At 36.1% G+C, this 19,603-nt stretch overlaps 1 protein-coding gene and 1 long non-coding RNA gene across 5 annotated transcripts in view; one reads left to right on the forward strand and one right to left on the reverse strand.

The window, feature by feature from the left end:
• LOC137049618 (uncharacterized) overlaps nucleotides 1-19,603 on the forward strand; it is an 84,622-nt gene that overhangs the window by 1,764 nt on the left and 63,255 nt on the right. For 2 of the 3 annotated variants that reach the window (XR_010899662.1, XR_010899660.1), the window contains exons 2-4: nucleotides 1,349-1,430; nucleotides 3,657-3,797; nucleotides 17,214-17,260. This is a non-coding gene — a long non-coding RNA (uncharacterized lncRNA). The remainder of the gene's footprint in view (nucleotides 1-1,348; nucleotides 1,431-3,656; nucleotides 3,798-17,213; nucleotides 17,261-19,603) is intronic. The other variant, XR_010899661.1, reaches the window with a different exon arrangement.
• Nucleotides 6,436-19,603, reverse strand: part of shisal1a (shisa like 1a) — a 36,696-nt gene continuing 23,528 nt past the window's right edge. Inside the window, exons 4-5 of one of the 2 annotated variants that reach the window (XM_067428178.1) lie at nucleotides 18,359-18,652; nucleotides 6,436-8,176 (exon numbers count right to left, since the gene is read on the reverse strand). In XM_067428178.1, the coding sequence (XP_067284279.1) occupies nucleotide 8,176; nucleotides 18,359-18,652 (295 nt within the window). In that variant the 3' untranslated portion in view covers nucleotides 6,436-8,175. Of the gene's footprint in view, nucleotides 8,177-18,354; nucleotides 18,653-19,603 lie in introns of those variants that run through there. The other variant, XM_067428177.1, reaches the window with a different exon arrangement.

The following is a 19,603-nucleotide window of genomic DNA, read 5'->3' on the forward strand; positions in this document are numbered from 1 at the left end:
TGCTCTATTTTTGCCTTATTTATAAGGGTCGTGAATATTAATGTTCTGCTTTGAATGGCTGTTTCACTGCACTGCTCAATGACAGCTAACACATCTATACCATCCGTCATGGCAATTATTTGACAATGATAGCTTTTTTACTTTGAATCACGAACTGAACTGGGTAGCATGTAAATATGTTGTTTACAGTAACATTACAATTTGACAGTAGAGTACGGATTTAAAAGTCGATTTATTTAGCCAAACAAAGTAATGTAGAAGCCAATCAAAATAGTCAGTGTCATGTTTGTGCTACTTGGAGTTTCCAATCGTTACTTTACTAGCATCTTGGGTTGGATCTAGACAACACGGGATATTATCGTTAATGTTGTCTTATTAAGAAACTTTCAATCAAATCAGAAATGGGTTCGAAAGTCTATAAGTGGATAAATCACTACTTACTGCTTGCAGGAATATGGTTAGAATCGGTCCTTTCTTCAGTTTTAGACGCTGAGCGAATCTTGCTTGATATTGTCCCGGGTTAGAAAAACTGTCCGCTGTGAAATGGGCAGAGCAAACAAACAACTTTGAATTAAATTTTTGCGGTATCCGATTGTAAATAAACATCAACCATGAGTGTTGACATTTTTTTATCAGTGGGAAGGGTATGAAAAGTCCTCACATCCCCTGCACAGCCTGGATCATAACATTTATTTCCATGGTCTGCCGTTATCGCTATCCTCGTGTCACGCTTGTTTACCTGAACTCCCGTTGATTCGGCTGCGCAGTTCTGCTTGACCTGGGGTGTACAATATTAATGATCCCAGCAATTGCGTCACAGTTGGTGTTATGTTTAGAATCGCTTGTTTTTCGTGTTGTTTTTCACAAACAAGATTTACATATGAAGGAGGAGGCACTGGTGTTTGAGACTCAATGTATGTGATGTCCATGTACTGAACCCTTGTTATTTAACTGTGGCAAGGTTAATTCAATTTTTCATTCTAGGGCACCTTTAAGCGACAAAAAAAAGGCTATTTAAATGTTTGTCCAATTTAATGTGACATTCGTCCTTAACTTCAGTTTTCTGACTTCTCTACTCTCTCCCTCCATTTGTGTTATCTAATTTTCCCTCTCATCTCAAACAATCAATTACCTGGCTGAAGTAAGCCCTTAATGCCTTTAGCTGGAAATTGCCTTTGCGGCCGTGCGTGCCAAATAAACCAGATTAGCCAGTGGTGATTGAATTCCAAGGGCCGAGACCCTGACGAGGACAAATTCCCTCATCTGCCAAACTCCTCCAGCATTCAGCCGATAAGTCTGGGTGAACAGCTCATGAACTATGTCCCTGTTTGTTTTTGTTTTTATACAGCGAATTGCAGACCCTATCTAGTTTTCCAGGGATTTACTGAAATTACTGAAGAATTGAGGACAGTGTGACACCAGAAGTGAAGGTGTGTGTGTGTAAAATAAAATATTAATATTATATTAATAGTATTATATATTAAAAATCTATCTGTCTGTCTGTCAAATTAATATATAAATATTTAATTAAGTCCTGATGAATGAAAGGTACAACCACACTGTGACAGAAACACTGTAATGTGGCTTGTCACAGCCAGTCACTTTACTACAGGAAACATTAGATCTAGAGGTGTAAATATTTTTCTGAACTTATTCAGTTCAATTAAACTTCTAGAAACCTGAAATTGTTCTGTAGTCGATCCAGTTTAATTATTTACAATACAAATAGTATATAATATCCTCAAGAAACATCACAAATCTTCATAGCTTTCTAAAACATTATTTACACTTAAAATATGTTTTTTTATGTTTCCTATGGTCATTTGGAAGCTGTACTTAACATTTGACATTGTGCCTTTTAAAAAAATACTTTCCTGTTATTGATATTGATTTATTGTCAAAATAAGGCAGGGTTTACATTCACAGCCTCAAGATTTGGATAAAACATGAATACATGTATTTTCAATAGAATAAAACATGGATAACTAACACAAAAGACATTAAGTAGACTGTTGAATATGCATCATTTATTTTTTATGTGAATATGTAAATTATTGAACCACGTAGTTAAAATAAATTAAGCTGGTCATAGGGGAATATAATCAAAAAGGGTTATAGAATTAACACCTGCATATTAATGGCGTAAAATGAACAAGTTGAGGCTTGTTAAAGCACATTTCCATTATATTTTCCATATGCACATATTCCAGATTCCTTATTCCAGAATCCAGTGTTTATTTTCATTTTAGTTGAAATTTTAGTTAACAATGAAAACATACCAGAATATGCATAATAATTCTTCTTCTTACTTATAAGACAGTCAATAATCTTGCCCATTTATAGTTGTCTGATACACTCCTACTATAAGATCATCATCTGCACTCACTCTTGTTCTTCCTTAAACTCGAACCGCTTATATGGGCCCCGAGCCTTTAGTCATGTAGCTCTTTATTTATAGAACTTATTGCCACAGGATATGCAAAACAGTGAAAGTCTTTGTGTTTTAAAAACTTGCATTAAGACCTTTATGTTTAGACAGACTCTTTTATGTAATTACTTTTAATGCTTGTATCCAGTCTCTCCAGGTTGAAATAATGATTATTTGATGTTTAATGTTGATTGTTTTATTGTGTTTGTAAGGTGTCCTTGAGTGTCATGTAAGACTCCTCTAAATAATTATTATAAATCATATTAACTGATTGTACTGATTATTAACTCATTGCATGGTGCATTGAATTTTTATCAGCAGATCTTTGCAGTTTTCCAGCCCAAATCAGCTGGCTCTGACATATATTGTTGCCCTAGTCCCCTAGATGCATGTGTTTGGAGAGCATCTACATTTGAACAGGTGTGGAACGCTACGGTGAATATCCCACTTGTGGCAATGTGTATCAGAAAAGATAAAGAGACGTGCTGGGAAGGGACACCACTGAAAGGCACTTTAATAACACTCAAACTGGGGCAGACAGTGTATCGCGGTTTTAGGAAGTCATTAGTTCGGATGAAAAATTAGGAATGGATTCACATGCAATCAAACAAGGTCCCGTGAGGGTCATTGCCTATATGAGGTGAATGTAACTTTGGTGTGTGTCTAGTGGGCTTTGTGATATTTAATAGCTCCTCCGAGACCATGATGAAGTTTTAATGCATACGTAAAGAGCCCTGCCTTTGCTTAATGAGCTAATCCTTTTAATGCTAAATTCACACCCACCAAAGAATCGCTTCCAGTCTCCCCTCAGACACGAGACGGCGGCAGGACTATAAATAGACCTTTAATAGATTAATGCAGTTTCTGTGATTTGTTGTTGAGGTCGGATCCAAATGACAAATGAAAGCGATTTTCAGAGTATTGCCTGTTGTTTTTTCTCAGTCTCATTCCTTTCCTTTTTATCAGTTTTTATCAGTCTTTTTATCTCTTTTTATGAATCTTCTGATCTTATTTTTTTGAGTTTCACACCTGTGCCACACGTTTCTCAGCACTTCTCTTGTCATCTTTCTGGCTTTAATGATGTGAGACTCTTTCAAACACTCAGACAGTGTGCCAAGAGCGCCAGTCGGGGGCTGTGCCACTTTTGTGGCCTAGGGTTCCATGTTCAGACAGAAAGTTCAGAAATAGCCGGTCGCACAAACTCATTTGAGCTCTGTTATCCCCTCAGAGACAAACTTCCAGCCCTGGAACCAATTAGAGCAGGAGGAGCCCCTCCATCAGTCCACCAGAGGCGCCTTCTGTGTGAAGACAGAGGCAGGTGCTACCATCGTTCCTCTGGAGATGTAATCAACAGCACCTCTGTTCTAAGGTGAGATGGAAAACTTTGGAGAGTGCTGGGTCTCACTCATCTTTGACTGACTGGCATGTGAAAGAAATGTCTTACCATGAGGAATAAAATTTCCCTTTGAGATAACAGAATTTTTGAACTATAAAAACATACAGGATAAAAAAACTGCAGGTTTCAAAGGATATTTACATATCAGTCTTAAAGGCACAACAGCCAAAGTGGTTATAGTCAATGATTTGAAGATGGAAAATGATAATGATGTAACTGATACTGTTTAGTATTTATATTTGTTGATAATGCATATGTTAATGTATACATCTTGAAATGTATTAGTAGTGTATTTCCAAAAATATATTAACCTAGATTCAAAAAAGTTTTCGTTCATGATACCTAATTTCGTTAATTCATGATACCTAATTCATTAAAGGTGCCCTAGAATGATTTCAAACAATATGTTTAATTGTTCTCCGATATCTGCATAGAGGGTATGTGGCTTATTTAAGGGCAAAATTTGTCCAGATAGAGTTTTACAGGTCCATTTACAACCCTATATATTGTCCCTAGGATGTAATGCTCTGTTTTTGCCTTATTTGGAAGGGTCATGAATATTAATGTAGAGCTCTGCTCTGATTGGCTTATTTCAGCAGCTCACAGCTCACAGCAGTTCAGTGAAGCAGCTTGTGAGTCCTGACCGTCCTGACAGAACACAGACCATGACAATGACACTTTAAGCAAAACATCTCAAATGGAGATAAAATGCAGCTTACTTGTTTATTGATGTTTTCAGATCATCCGCGCATGAGAAAGAGCTCGCTTTCGTGCGGTTGCCAGATTTCAGTAATGAAACCCCCCAAACAGAGCTTTTCTATGAAAAGATACCTGTATACTATCCAGTGTTTTACCCTTAACATTTCCAATCTGGCAATCTCCAATCTCTCGCACGCGGATGATCTGAAAACACCAATAAACAAGTAAGCTGAATTTTATTAATCTCCATTTGAGATGCTCTGCTTAAAGTGTCTCATTTAGCCTACATTTTAGACTTGTCTTTTTTCGTCAATGATATTGCATGTTTATATAACGTTAGTCACAATGTAGGCTAACGTTACGCAATGACTGTGTGACTGTGACACGCAATGACATACAAAAACATCATAGGAAACACCATACTTCAAAAATATAAATATATAACTTATATTTTTACAAAATAAATAGCCTTGTCAAATGACTATCGTTTTAACTTATATGGTGGAAAAGGTGACGTTTGCTAGAAGTATCGAGTGAACGATCTAAGCAAAGTATCTATGGATGTATTTTGTAATACAAAATAATATTAACCTGTCATTAGACACACTATTTAGTTTTGCATGGTACTTGGTGTTTCCTATTGTTACTGTAAGCATCTTGCATCATCAAGACAATGCTGTCTCTCTAAGAAACTTTCAGTTTAATCAGAAATTGTTTAAACAGTCAATAAGTGGATAAAATCACTACTTACGGCTTGCAGGAATATAGTTGTAATTGCCACTTTATTCAGTTTAAGATGCTGAGCAAAGCTTGCTTGAAATGGGCCGAACAAATGAACGATCTTGAATTAAATTGTTGTGGTATCGGATTATAAACATCAACCCTAACTGTTGACATTTTTTATATGTGGGAAGGGTAGAAAAGTCTCCTGCACAGCCTGGAACATGAAGTGTGTCCATGTGAGCAGCTTGTTTACCTGTTGATTTGCTCCGTCATTTCCGCCTGACAATGCACATATTTGGACAGATGCAAATGTTGAGGGCGTGCATATAAATGATCCCCAATGCTTGCGTCACGGTTGGGTTTATGTTGAGAAGCATTTTTTTTTCTGTGGTGTTTTGGATTCACGAGATTTACATAAGAAGTAAGAGGCAATGATGTTTGAGACTCAGAGTATGTGATGTCCATGTACTGAACTCTTTTATTTCACTATGGCAAGGTTAATTCAATTTTTCATTCTAGGGCACCTTTAACTAATGTTACTGAAGTGAAGTTAACTGTAAAGTTACCAAAAAAAACATGTGACATGGACCATTCAAGAAGAATAATCATATAAATATTTATAGTTAAAATATATTAATTAAAATACATACATTACGATTCAGAAGTTTGGATTCGAGTTAGTATTTTTATAAGATGCTTTTATGCTCTGCAATACTGCAATGATTTGATCAAAAATACAGAATCAAAACAGTAATATTGTGAAATATTATTGCAATTGAAAATGGCTGTTTTATGTTTTAATTTATTTTAAAATGTAATTTATTCTTTTAAAGGCAAAGTGGAATTTTCAGCATCATTACTCCAGTCTTCAGTGTCACATGATCCTTTAGAAATCATTCTGATATGATTTATTGCTCAAGAAACATTTATGATTATTATCAATTTTGGAATCAGTGTTGCTGCTTACTATCTTTGTGAAAACAGTGATTCAGTGTTTTTAAGATTCTTCAATGATTTGAAAGTTCAAAAGAACAGCATTTTTAATGCATTTTTTAATGATAAATGTATTAATTTATTTAAAAAAAGTGTCACTGATTCCAAAATTTTGAGCGGTAGTGTATAAAGTACGTTCAAGAGGAGATATACTTACTGTATTTATATACAGAGAGAGATCAGATTCACATCCAAAAACACTGCAAAAGATAAATCTTTATTTCTCCAAGGCTGTAACAATAAAAAGATAACAAGTGCAATTACAACTCCGCTGCCCCCCCATCCCCATCCATCGACCCCATAATAAAAACAGAAGTTTAACAGGTGGACAGCCATATCACACTTCAACTGAGGTACCAACCACTATCACAGAACAAGGTGCTAGGCATGTACTACAGATTTACCGTAAGGCAACTTATAACCATTATAACTTATTACTCCAGAACATAACATATCTCTCTTCCCTCCACGAGGGGAAGACTATTAGTTTCGCCTTAAATAGATAAATGAAATCACAACAATTTCTCCTCTATACACAACACAACTCAGCACAACGCTGTGTGTTATTGCAGGTGAATACTCACAGCCTAACAGTGGCTACTTTTACCTATGTCTAGTTGGTTTCGACTCAGTGCACAAATTCAATAGGGATAAAAATGTAGTTATATTTCTACAATGAAGTGACCCTCAGGCATCTGATTATCCAGATCTACACTGCATGATGCAATGCCACTTAGTCAAGTTTCAGGTGAAGTGATGGTTCTTATGGTCGTAAATTACATTTATCCTAACAGCTCTTCATTATTGTCTATTGCTTTATGTATAAATTATTCCCCCAGCCAAAAATGTCAGTAGTTAAAAATGTTTCAGAGTGTTCTAAATGTTGATGCCATTTCCTGAAAACAGAATTGGAACATTCTAAATCATGTTTAAGCTTTTTTTTGTCTGTTAAATAATGGCGCAAATACCAGTAAATTGATGTGAGTAATTTCCTTAGTAATGACCTTAGATAATCACCTTGCGTGATTCATTTAAATACTCTCCTCTCTTAAATTTTGCATCTGAAAGGGAAATTAGACCCAAAAAATAACCCTGTTTTCAGCTATCATTTTTTTACTGCATATCTTTAGTAAATCCTGACAGTATTTTTTTAACACCAAAGAGGGTTTGTGCTGGCACAAGCTTTTAGTAAAAGCCACAGATGTGTGGTCACATTTATTTATTTTTTGGTCTATTGTACTGTAGCAATGTAAAGTCACTTTCAAACCAAACTAAGCATCTTTCTGTATGTCAGCAAAGCGAATCCGTTGCGAAATCTGTGTTGTAAAATTTTCCGCCCTCATGTGAAATTCTCAGTCTTTTGAAATGCCTGGATTTTACCCTCGAAAATTCACAGAACAATGGTAAATGTGGCTGCACCTTAAAATACCTTATTTAAAAAGATGTTGTGTTTAATCCTGTTGGGTCAAATTAAAATGGAAATTTAAAAAATCTATTTTTGCTACTTCAAGAAAAGCCAACCAATGGCTTCAGAGCAGTGCAAACATGACACGTAGAGATGTACAGACCCATTGGCCTCTTCTCTATCTTTTCACAAAGTCCTATTCCTTGCATCTAAATCTTAACTTCTGAAATGACAAGGCAAGGTAGTGGGCGTCAAAGACAACATTCTCATTAAAGTCCTTCAACAGATGTTGAAAAGTAGATCCAGCTGAAAAAGCCTCCTCTGATTGGGCAGAGAAACTCATTTGCAGCTGTCAGTCTCAGCATCAGCATGTGGAGAGAATGCCATCTAGCAGAGCTGCAGGAGGCGGCCGGCACAGTCCCTGTCATAAATGTAGATGGGGGTCAGGAAAAGTCTCCGAAACAAAATCTCCATTTCCTGGCTGTTCCTCCTTTGTCATATTAAGTATATCCTTGGGATCAAAGCTGGAAATCTAGAGAAACGGAGAGGGAGAGAGCAGATTACATTTTTTATTATTATTATAAAAATCTGCCTTTTTGGGGCTTGCATATCAAAAGTTCTAATATAAACATTAAATGCATGAAGAATATAATCTTGGTATTTTACAATACAAGCATGTATTCTCTGTCAGTGATGGATGATGATCTTTAAAGGGAAAACAGGATCTCCCAGTGGAACAGATGTGTTGATTAGGCCCCTTGTGGATGTTCTACTATAATCAGGCACCAGCTCTGTAGCCATGGGCAAGCCAGAGCACGACTGAGTTGTGCATTCACAAACAAACTGAGATCACATCTCAACCTGTTTTCATGTTGATCTGCTGCACTGTATGAAGAGACGGCATCCTTGCACAGACTTCATAATAAGGCCTAATACAAGTCAGACTGACACAACACAGACCTTTTCCAAAAATCTTTTATAAACAAAATGAATATAATGTATTTTCGAAGCCTCAGCTCAACTCTGAAAACGTAGTTTTCACCATCACAAATAGGAGCGGATGTGACACATCTGTGTTGGTTCAATATAAGTACATTACCAGTGATTTCAATACAAGTTAAGTTCAACAATTGTGGCATAATGTTGATTAACACAAACATTTTTACTTAAATGTGTCCCTCCTTTCTTCAAAACTAGCTAAAATCTGGAAGTGAATGGGACCAGTCTGTAAATGTAAAATAGTCATTTGAAAAGCATAGCCACAAGATGTAAACAATGTACACAAACACATGATTTTAGTGTGAAAAAAATCACTTGCTTATTCCAAGTTTACAACTTTGCTGCCATGTCAACGTAACCAGTAAAACATTAAAGTTAACCTAAAATGATGAGCTAATGAGATAATGTAAGATATGATCTAAGAGCATTTATAAAATAAGCTTCACATTTATGCTATTAAATCCTCTAAAATCCATCTGTCTGTTCGTATCAAACATCCCCTAACTGTTTCTTTAATGGAATATTAGTAAATAATAACAAAATAACAAAACCTTTGCCTAGTAAATGTCCATTTTGGCAGAGCTAGAACGGTCACTTGACTGCTTATGCACTTGACTTGAGTTACTTAGAAATAGCATAAACATTTAGATCCCTCTGCCACTTGAGTGAGACTCGTGAGTCTCATAAATGGAAATGTCAGATAAAGACAGAAAATGTAATCAGCCCTTTCCTACAAACTAATACTGTTTGTAATGATGAATGCCTGACTCTGTGCAACTGCCTGATCCTTATGCTACTCTGAACGTGGTCAGATTTTTAAGAATTTTAGTCTTGGCAAAAGTTTCGGGAATGTCCAGAGCTTTGGCCTACTTTAGAGAAGGGTCTGTCTGCACAGAGCACCATGCTCATTTATAATGCATTACAGAACGCTTTTAAGCAATGTAGGCCAGGAGCGCAGACAGGTTTGTTGGTCTTGGAGAACACGCCTCTAAGGAACACACCACTGTTCCTGAAAACAGTTGAAATGTCAAAATGTCACACACAGGTCTTCCCTTACACCACAGGCATCCTGGAAAATACTCAAAATGAAACACTCTCCACTAAATGAGAAAAGAATAGAATATATATATATATATATATATATATATATATATATATATATATATATATATATATATATATATATATATATATATATATATATATGGAAAGCTCTTCTTTCCACAAGGTTTAGTGTGTTTATGGGAATTGTTTGACAATTCTTCTACACACTGTAAAAAAAAAAGTTTCCAATTGAAATGTTCTAGTGACTGCTCACATCTAATTTTTTCAGTTGGCCAAATTGAATTTCTGTAAATTGATGCAATTTAATTAACAGAAATTCAGTTTGGTCAACTGAAAAATTTAGATGTGATCAGTCACTAGAACATTTTCAATTGGAGACCAGATTTTTTTTCCTTCAGTGTAAGCATTTCTGAGGTCAGGCACTGATGTTGGACGAGAAGGCCTGGCTCTCAGTTTTCGCTCTAATTCATCCCAAAGGTGTTCTGTCGGGTTGAGGTCAGGATTCTGTGCAGACCAGTCAGGTTCCTCCACATCATTAGCTAATCTGAAGGCCACGCAGAGTTTGGAGGTCTGTAACTATTGACTCTGCAGAAAGTTGGCGACTTTTGCACACTGTGCGCAGCAGCATGCGCTGACCCTGTTCTGTGATTTTTATATGGCCTACCACATCGTTGCTGTGTTTTCCAATATCTTCCACTTTATCATACTACTGACAGTTGACTAGAATATTAAGTTGTGAGGAGTGATTTAGTAGTGATTTCACAAATTGACTTATTTCACAGGTGGCAACATATCACGGTTCCACGCTTGAATTCACTCATTGAGCTCCTAAGAGCGACTCATTCTTTCACAGATGTTTCTAGAAGCAGTCTGCATGCCTATGTGCTTGATTTATACACTTTTGGTCATGGAAGTGATTGGAACACCTGAATTCAATGACTTGAAGGGGTTTCCCAATATTTTTGGCAATATAGTGTATGAGCCTTTAAAATAGCATATAGCTTTACTAACTTTTTTTTTTCACTAATTTTTTTTTTTTCCTGTACAAAAAGAATTATACAATGCAGCTGTATTAAGTCATAAGCACACTGGAAAACAGTGACATACAATCCAAAACATTTCTGAGTAGTTTGTTGGTTTGTGGTTTTCAGCACATTCTTATTGCTTATTCCAATACCATCACAAGTCATTTTCAAAATTTAGACAAAACCTCATCTATGTTAGCCAGCTAGCTAGATAATATTAGCAGAAGTGTAATTTGCAAGGCCATACATTTTTTTTTTGTTTAATCAACTTAATCAGTGAATGTAAAATTTTTGGATGTAAAAGAGAGTTCATCTAAACCAGACAACCAAACAGTCTTAATCCAAACCAAACCCTGTGAGTATGAGAGCTGAGACAATGGTGAGTCACTTCACACTGAGATATTTACACAAGATGAGCACTGCCCTCTGTGTGCAATAGAAATACCAACTGCCCCCACTGGGCTTGCCTCCACTCCACAATCCCTGGGAGATGATTGTTTTGGGAAATGAAGCAGAGGCGTTCTGATGGGAAGTGCTCTGAGTTGGTGACATTCAGATGAAAATATCAATTTTCTGTGTCTCAAGTGCTTTCAGAGGAAAATAGCTAATATGTTTGTATTAAAAAAGTCTAAGTCTCTCAGTATCAACTGCAAATTGGCTAGTAATTTTAAAACAACGCTCACTGCTACACTCCATTACATGATGAAAATTGAGTGTCGGCTTTGCATAGTGTCTCATTCTCTGGTTTTTACACTTTCTAATTGGTTTATAGGCTTGCCATTAAAGTAGAAGTGCAGACTCTTGCACCTAAACATAGCTTACCGCTTCATTATTCTCATTAAATGCCTGTTAAAGACATAATGATGCTTTTGCCATTACCCAGCGGTTGTGGTTTTTATCTGTAATTTCATTAAAGCCTTTAGGGTATTAAAACATATTCACATTCTTTCCTTAATTTTTGTTTCAATCCAATACCATTGTCATCTGGTATCAAAAGAAATGCAATCATGAAAGTTAAATCACTTTAACTGGAAATCACTGTCTACTCTCACCACGATTCGAGAAATTGTTTAATTATCAGATGGATTCTCTCTTATGCAATTCCATGAGAAATGTAATTTTATTCAGTGATGCAATCTGGTTTGCAGCCAGTGCCAACAACAGTCCAGAGCCTGCAAGTAGCCATGCTCCTGAATGCATAAGGCTGGACTGTAGCAAAACTCTCAGGGCATGTAGCACAAGTGTTTTTCATTTTACATAATCAACAGGATATTCAGTTCCTTATCATCAGATGTAAAATAGTCCATGTGACTCCAGTGGTTCAACTTTAATTTTTTGAGAATAATTTTTGTGTGCAAAATATAAAAACACAAAAATAACAACTTTATTCAACAATTTTTTTCTAGCCTGTGTCAATCTCCTATGCAGTTTACATAATAAATAGTGCAGAGCTTTGGAGTTCTATGGCAGCCGATGCTGTTCCCGTGAGCACCACGACACATGCGTGTGAGAAATTAATGACAGCATTTTAATTACTTTAAATATGCTGTTAGCGAATGTATTGTTCTATTTCCATTTTTGTCCATACACTGAAAGTCAGTGCTGTCAAAAACTACACTGTACTCCTATTGAGTTTTATTGTATGGTCAAAAAAAACAAAATTATTTTCATAATATCAATATCTTCTTTTGTGTTTAAGTCATACAGGTTTGTAATAAAATCTTAAAAAACATTATAATTAAGGATTTGTTTTTGTAGTTATGTCAAACTCTAAACTCAAACATTTTATCAGATACAAATTACTTAGAAAATTGCAATTATTAAATGGTATTTATTTAAATAACAGATAATTACAAATGACCAGAAGTCATGTAAATTCTTTGGTCATAAAGAGCTTGAATCTTGAAGAACATTTGGTTACAATATTTGGTTTTCTTTTAAGGTGCCCTTGTAACAGTGCAATTATACATTTAAGTGCTAAGTAATATTAATTAACTACATGTACTTAATGTAGGAATAGGGTTTGGTTTAGGGTAATGATGTGATTATGCACAATTTGCAGTTATCACTATAGTAACTAATGTAACACGTAAGAAGGACACTGTAATATAAAGTGTTGATGAACATTCAAGTTTTGAAATTTCAGAATTTAATGTAATTGTTAATGCAGTATATTGTCAACCCTTGTTTCTATAAATGAAAAAAATAAGAAGCTTTGTCATTAGAGTACCAGAAATATCTTGGGGACCATTAAATATATTCTTGAACAATGTGGGGCTTTGGAGTCAACAAAGTTGAGAACCACTGCTTTAACAAATTGGTTAATTTTCTGCTTCAAAACCAGAGGGATGTAGATTTATTATAAATAATTTTTGCTTTGATTTGGTAAAATGTGGCTCGACTACAGTTTAATTCAATATTACACGAATTGGGGTTTGTGGATAATCCTTCAATCTGCCTGCTATTTCAAAGTAATGATATCTAGACCTTTTTGAAATCTATCTTTGAAGTAATCATTCAAAAAAATTGACTTACTGAAAGAAAATCTTGACACAGTAGACAGTCTAAAGGAGAGCAGAGGGAGGTTTTAACTTCTAAATTATGTCCTGTCAACAGCATGCAGATGCAGGACTTTAATTAGCAGCAACTGCACAACACACACACACACAAACAAAGATCGACCAGGTGGAAGGGGGCAGAGAAAAATCACATTATTTCACTTGCATATTAAATTACATTTTAGGCGCTGTTGGGATCCAAGTTTTAGGTGTGATCAGTAGGTGCGTTTACATGGAGCACTGTAATCGGTTTAAAAGTCAAATCTGAATGAAAATGCTCCATATAAACACCTCAATCAGAATAAAAATGCCCAAAACGAATTAAATTGTAATCGGTTTGAGAGGAGTGGGATAAACCTTTTCATGAACCGATCAAACGAAAAATTTCTCCATGTAAACGACCTGACCCGATTACTTTTCAGTCTACATCTATATGACGTGATACACAGCGCGTACCTTCACTACTAAAGAGCACACGCTGCGCTCTCACCAGAGGAAAGTTCATTTTTCTGAGGGGTAACGTTAAACTTTTTATTAAGATATATATACGTTATGAAGATAATGTCAGCATAATGACACAGACATAGCCTGGCTACACCCTCATCTTGAGCGTTTGTCCCAGGCACTTTTTACTTCAACTGCGCCTGACAAAATAATTATTTTTTTTCTAAGATGGTTACACTTTACAATAAATAAATAACTTTTATAAAACAAGTCCTGGTGGCCGCTGAGAGTTGCTATGGCATCCGCGAACACATATCTGCTGGAGAGGACAGCGTCACATTTCTGATGCGGCAGACAAACTGCTCTGTGATGATTGCGACTGAAAGTCATCACATGTAAACCCCAGATCGGTTTAGATAACGTCTCATGTAAACAATCCACTAAATCTTTCAATTGGAATTATTTTAATCGGAATGACAAAAAAGTGTGCGTGTAAATGTGGCACAAGTTTATGGTATCACACATAGCATAGTGATCGTGAACACAGACATTAGAGAAACTGCATTTCAGATGCTTCAGATGTCAATTACATCTCAAGTATGCCAATATTCAATTAACCTTATCCTTCACAATTCTTTTGGAGTTGGAAAAGCCAGCCGAGCTTATTGCTCTCACACATCTTATCTCTGAGCTGCAAGAGCTCTATTTCTCCAGCTTCTCCAAAGTGCGAGACGCATCATCATCATATTACACGCTAGATTCCACTTGCCTGCCTCCAGACGTTCTACTCTCAGATGACAGGACAGGTGTGGAAGAGGAGGGGCGAGAATGAGAGAATGGAAAGCTCATTGGCTCGTTTCGGAGTTCAGTCTGCATTTCAGAAATCTAGCAGCAAAAATAACTCTAAATCAGTACGTACACTGTAATTTTTTCCAGCTTTTTTATTTGTTGCCTGTCAGAGTGTATAATGTGATCTGGGTGACATCTTCGGTAAAAGCTAAGGCAGACAGCAATTGTATTTTATGTTATGATGTACAAACTAACATTTAAGGTTTGGGGTCAGTAAGACTTAGAGAAAAAAAATATAGCTTTTATTGTTGTCAATTGTTTATTGATTTAATTGTTTAAAAAGCATCAAAAATGTATCTCAATTTTCACTAAATTATTAAGGAGCACAACTATTTTCAACATTTATAATAAGAATAAATATTTGTCTAATTTTGCTGTTTTTAGTGGATTATGATCAATTAAATGCAGCCTTGCAGGAGACTTATTTCAAAAACATAAAATCGATCTCAATTTTTTTAACGGTATGTTAGCTAAGATGTAGTTCATAATTGATGATGCTGACTTGACATTTTACATCAGCATCCATGTCATGTTCATTCTCTTTGACACGCCAATCTGAAATTAAGTGTTTGGAGTCTAAAACACATGATCATAATGTGGCAAGAATGCTAATATATGACGTGTGTTGCATATCATAACAACAAGACATCTTGATGCCTCAAATTTCTAATGAAAGCAAAAATTTTGTTGTGGGTGCACATTTTACAGTAATTGATTTTTGCGATATTGTGTGGGTAAAGGTGGTAAAGCATTGGTTTGGGTTTGAATTGGATGCCAAGGTTCACCATGTTAAAGTCATGCAACAGTGAGCGACAGATGCAACAAATGGCAAACTGAGCCAGATTAGCCAGACCCATGTGGCCAACAACTGCAGTTAGAAGTTTCCCCTTCAGTCCCATCTGAAACAATTTCTGTGGTGTGTGAATAGTTCCTCTGCTTGAGCCAAGAATTTGCAGCCTTTTAAAAGGGTTTTCACCGTTCTTTAATATATGATAAGTTGGTTAATTCTAAAGTGTTTCCTGGTGTATATCAGATATCAGATTACAGACCCTGATATATCATGGCAAAGTTCTTTTGCATTCTTCGCTTTGGGGTAAAAAGATATGTGAACAGCGGTATATTGTTTAAGGGTTAGTTCACCCAAAAATGAAAATTCTGTCATTAATTATTATCCCTCATGTCGTTCTACATCCGCATGAACTCCGTTCAGCTTCGGAACATGGATTTTATTTTTTTAAAGATCTGATGGCTCAGAAAGGCAGAAAGGCCTTCATTGACGCCAATGTCATTTCCCCTCTCAAGACCTATAAAGGAACTAAAGACGTTGTTACAAAGCCCATCTCACTACAGTGGTTCTACAATAATTTTATGAAGCAATGAGAATAGTTTTTGTGCGCAAAACTAAATAATGACATGCATAGTGATGACCGATTTCAAAACATAGCTTCGAACCGTTATGAATCAGTGTATCGATTCATGTTTCGGATCGCTTGTCAAACTGCTGAAATCACGTGACTTTGGTGTTCTGAATCAAGAATCAATACACTTTTTTTTTGCGCACAAAAACTATTCTCGTCGCTTCATAAAATTATTGTAGAGCCACTGTAGTGAGTTGTAGTAACGACGTCTTTAGTGCCTTTCACAAATGTAATGCCCATTTTTACTCTATTTAACGAGAATATAGCACAACACGTCTCTGAGCAACACGTGGTGTTTCCTTACTGAATGAATCAGCTTTCTGAACGAATCAATGATTCAAAAACTAAGATAGATTAAGATAGTCAAATGATTCGTTCCTAAATGAATCGGTTGTTTGAATGAATTGGTTGAATCTCAATGACTCGCTCATTAACAGTGACTTGCTGCTGCCTACTTGCAGTTTTAAAGTATCTTTTCATGTTTTAAATAATTTCAAATATCAGTATTCAACGTTGTGTTTAAAAAATCAAAACATTATTTATGCATAACTGCAGGTTGTGTCACCTCTAAGCTCATTAAACAGTCTGTGTGAATGCTAATTATGTGTTAGAAAAAGCTCATAAAAGGAAATAAAATAAATTTCAACTTTTTGGAAAAGAGGATTTCACTTTCACTGCTGTACACAGAATATGATAATATCAAAAACTTTAGGAGTCAGCTGATCACCAGCACCAAGATACCAGCACAATAACAAGCTCAGCAAAATATTGTCTAATTATCCTTATCGAGAAAATCCCAGAAAATATCGAGATATCATTTTTTTGTCAATATTGCACACGCCTAAGTCACGTCACGTTTATTTATGTACCACTTTATACAATAGATTGTTTAAAAGCAAGCATCTTTACAGTGTCTGTGTGTCTTTTAAATATAATTACAGCTTAATTTTCTTTTTCAAACTCCTGAAACAAATACAAAAACAATTGTTTTGGCTTGATTTTGTATGCACAGCTGTCTAGTGTGTTTACATAAGTAGCGCTTTGGAATAGAAAATACGTTCTGTGTGTACGACCCCTTATTTGAAATGCTCACTGTGAAGTGTGAACAAGGAACTTCTGCCAGATGTTGAGGCGACTGCTACACAGTTTTAACACATTATGTGAAGTATAGAGATCACATGAGAACTAACAACAAATATCTTGTCTTACAGTCTGCAAGATGGATAATAAAGAAGTGACACCAGGACCCTGGAATGAGGTACAATAATTCTTTTTACTTCCTGTAACACCTTTAGTCAGACTTACTGTGCATTCACATTGATGTGGCTATAGATTCCATTTAATCCACCAGTATTTATAGAGAATTCAAGTATGATAAAGTTTTAGTGACAATTTATTTTTGAACATTTCAGCATTTATTATTCTAGGTTAATGCTATTTTATGCAAAGTTTTGTTAATTTTTTTTAAAATTAGCATTTAAGATGGCTTAATAGCCGTACAAACGCAGCCCTGACGTCTAGGCTGATACGAGGCAAAATTTGGGCTGTCAGTGAAAATTGAATAGACATCTAACCAAAGAAATGAAACCAAACACCTTGCAATCACTGTTGACTTTGCTTACATGAAAATTGTTTGTCCAAGAACATGTTTATTTTGCCTAGAAGTGGGTTACTCGTAGCCAGACTATATTGGGTCTATAGTTAACCAAGGCAATGAATATGTCTTAATTAAGGGGTGGTTCCGTGTTTTTTTTCTAGGCTTGGTTGTGTTTATGGGGTGCAGTATAACATTAAGTCTTAATACTTTTTTTTTTTTTAAAAACATATTTTTCTTATATTTTACCTTTTATTTCACACCGCTGTCTCCACTGTCCTTTGAACGGCTCGTTTGCTTGCTGTTTCTATGAAGCTCATCCCTCCGAAAAACGTAATGGTCTTAGATTGGTTTGATGGCCAAATGTAGTTTCATGTATTTTTATTGGTTGAAGTGCCAAGCACAGGTTGTCTGGAAACGTCATGCCCCTTACCATTACGGGCAGAAGTCACATCTGGGCCAGCGTTTATGTTAATAGCAAGGGTTTATGATGTCACCAACCCAGGAAGAAGCTCATTGTGGTCCAAACCGGTTGTTTTTGTAGGCAATAAACTGCCATAACTTTAAAAGACAATATCTCCGACAATATCTCAATCTTGCATTGAACTTTCAGCGCTGTAACTTTGCAGATATGGTTTATGCTCAAACAGCAACATTACACACTAACTAAAGTTAAAAAAGTAAAATTGCATGGGCATAACATGAGGTTCCTGGTTGTTTACTTATCTGGGAGCTCTCCTTTATCCCTGTTCGCTGACTCACCAGGCTGTTGAGGTCTGGAAGGTCAGGAGTGTAGGGCTCTGTGCTTCGCCTCTCAAGCTGTGCCGTGGATGGTGGTGGTGACTGAGGCCTGATCCCATATTGTGTTCACCCTCCTGAGCTGCACTATGCCACTGACTCCTGGCCTGTTTGAGCCACCGTCCTCCAAGTCCCCATTTCTCCAGGTAGACCCGGCACAACTCGTAGTTCATAGCCGAGTAGTACAGGAAGTCCAAGGCCAGAAGGACCATGACGAAAAAGCCGTAAATCCACACACCAATGAGGGCAGTGTAGTTACTAAAAAGACCGGAACGATAAAGAGATGGAAGTTAGTGATGTTGCTTATACTTGTGCTCTACAAAAAGTTAATTCTGAATGAGAAACTGGTATAGTTATATCATTACAACAGAGAATGGGCCAATGTTTTCCCCCCTTTTTTAAATCAACTGATGCATTGAAAAGAGAGGTCAGTGCCCATGCAGGGGCAGTAAAGTGCTGTAATTGCTTTCCACTGGTCTTTGTGATTGCTTTGGCTGGGTAGGGTGTGGGTCAGGCAGACATTGTACAGTTTACCAGTGGTCTGAGATTCCACAGTCCCACAGAGGGATTAATTTGATCTTGAGCGGTGAAATAACATTTTCATGCTTGACTAGAGTCAGGGCATGGTGACAAGCTGGCCTTTATGTCACTGCTTCATTGTTTATGTCCCATTGTGGGGCTGAAAATTAATTGATTTGTCTTGGATTAGTACACAAATGTTTCTCTGAGGGATATCTCCGATGCATGACTGAAACAACAAGGTCTTAGTCTCTTTTGCGATGGCTTAATGTCAGAGGGATTCTTTCATCATCAGAAAAGACAGTTTGATCTGGATGCTCAGTTCACTTGGGAATAATGATTAATAAAAGGCACACACAGCAGACATCAACAGCGATGTTTCAGAAACTGCTGTTGCAGGTTGTGGCAATACAATCATACATCACTTTTTTTTTTGTTGTGTAAAATATTGCACTGATATTTTCAACTTTTAAAAATGAATTTATATAATTTCTTACAATCATGTACTAAAATATTCAAGATTAAAGGGGCCATTTAATACTAATTTTAGATAAATATAATTATTGTATTAGTGTAAATATAATAAATATAAAATACAAGATTCAGTTATTAAATCTTGGTTATTTATAGTATCACACATTTTCCCCACACAGTTTAAATGTGTCTTTATACTATATAAAACCGCAAATA

This window comes from Pseudorasbora parva, chromosome 20 (assembly GCF_024679245.1).
Source record: "Pseudorasbora parva isolate DD20220531a chromosome 20, ASM2467924v1, whole genome shotgun sequence".
Taxonomy (NCBI): Eukaryota; Metazoa; Chordata; class Actinopteri; order Cypriniformes; family Gobionidae; genus Pseudorasbora; species Pseudorasbora parva.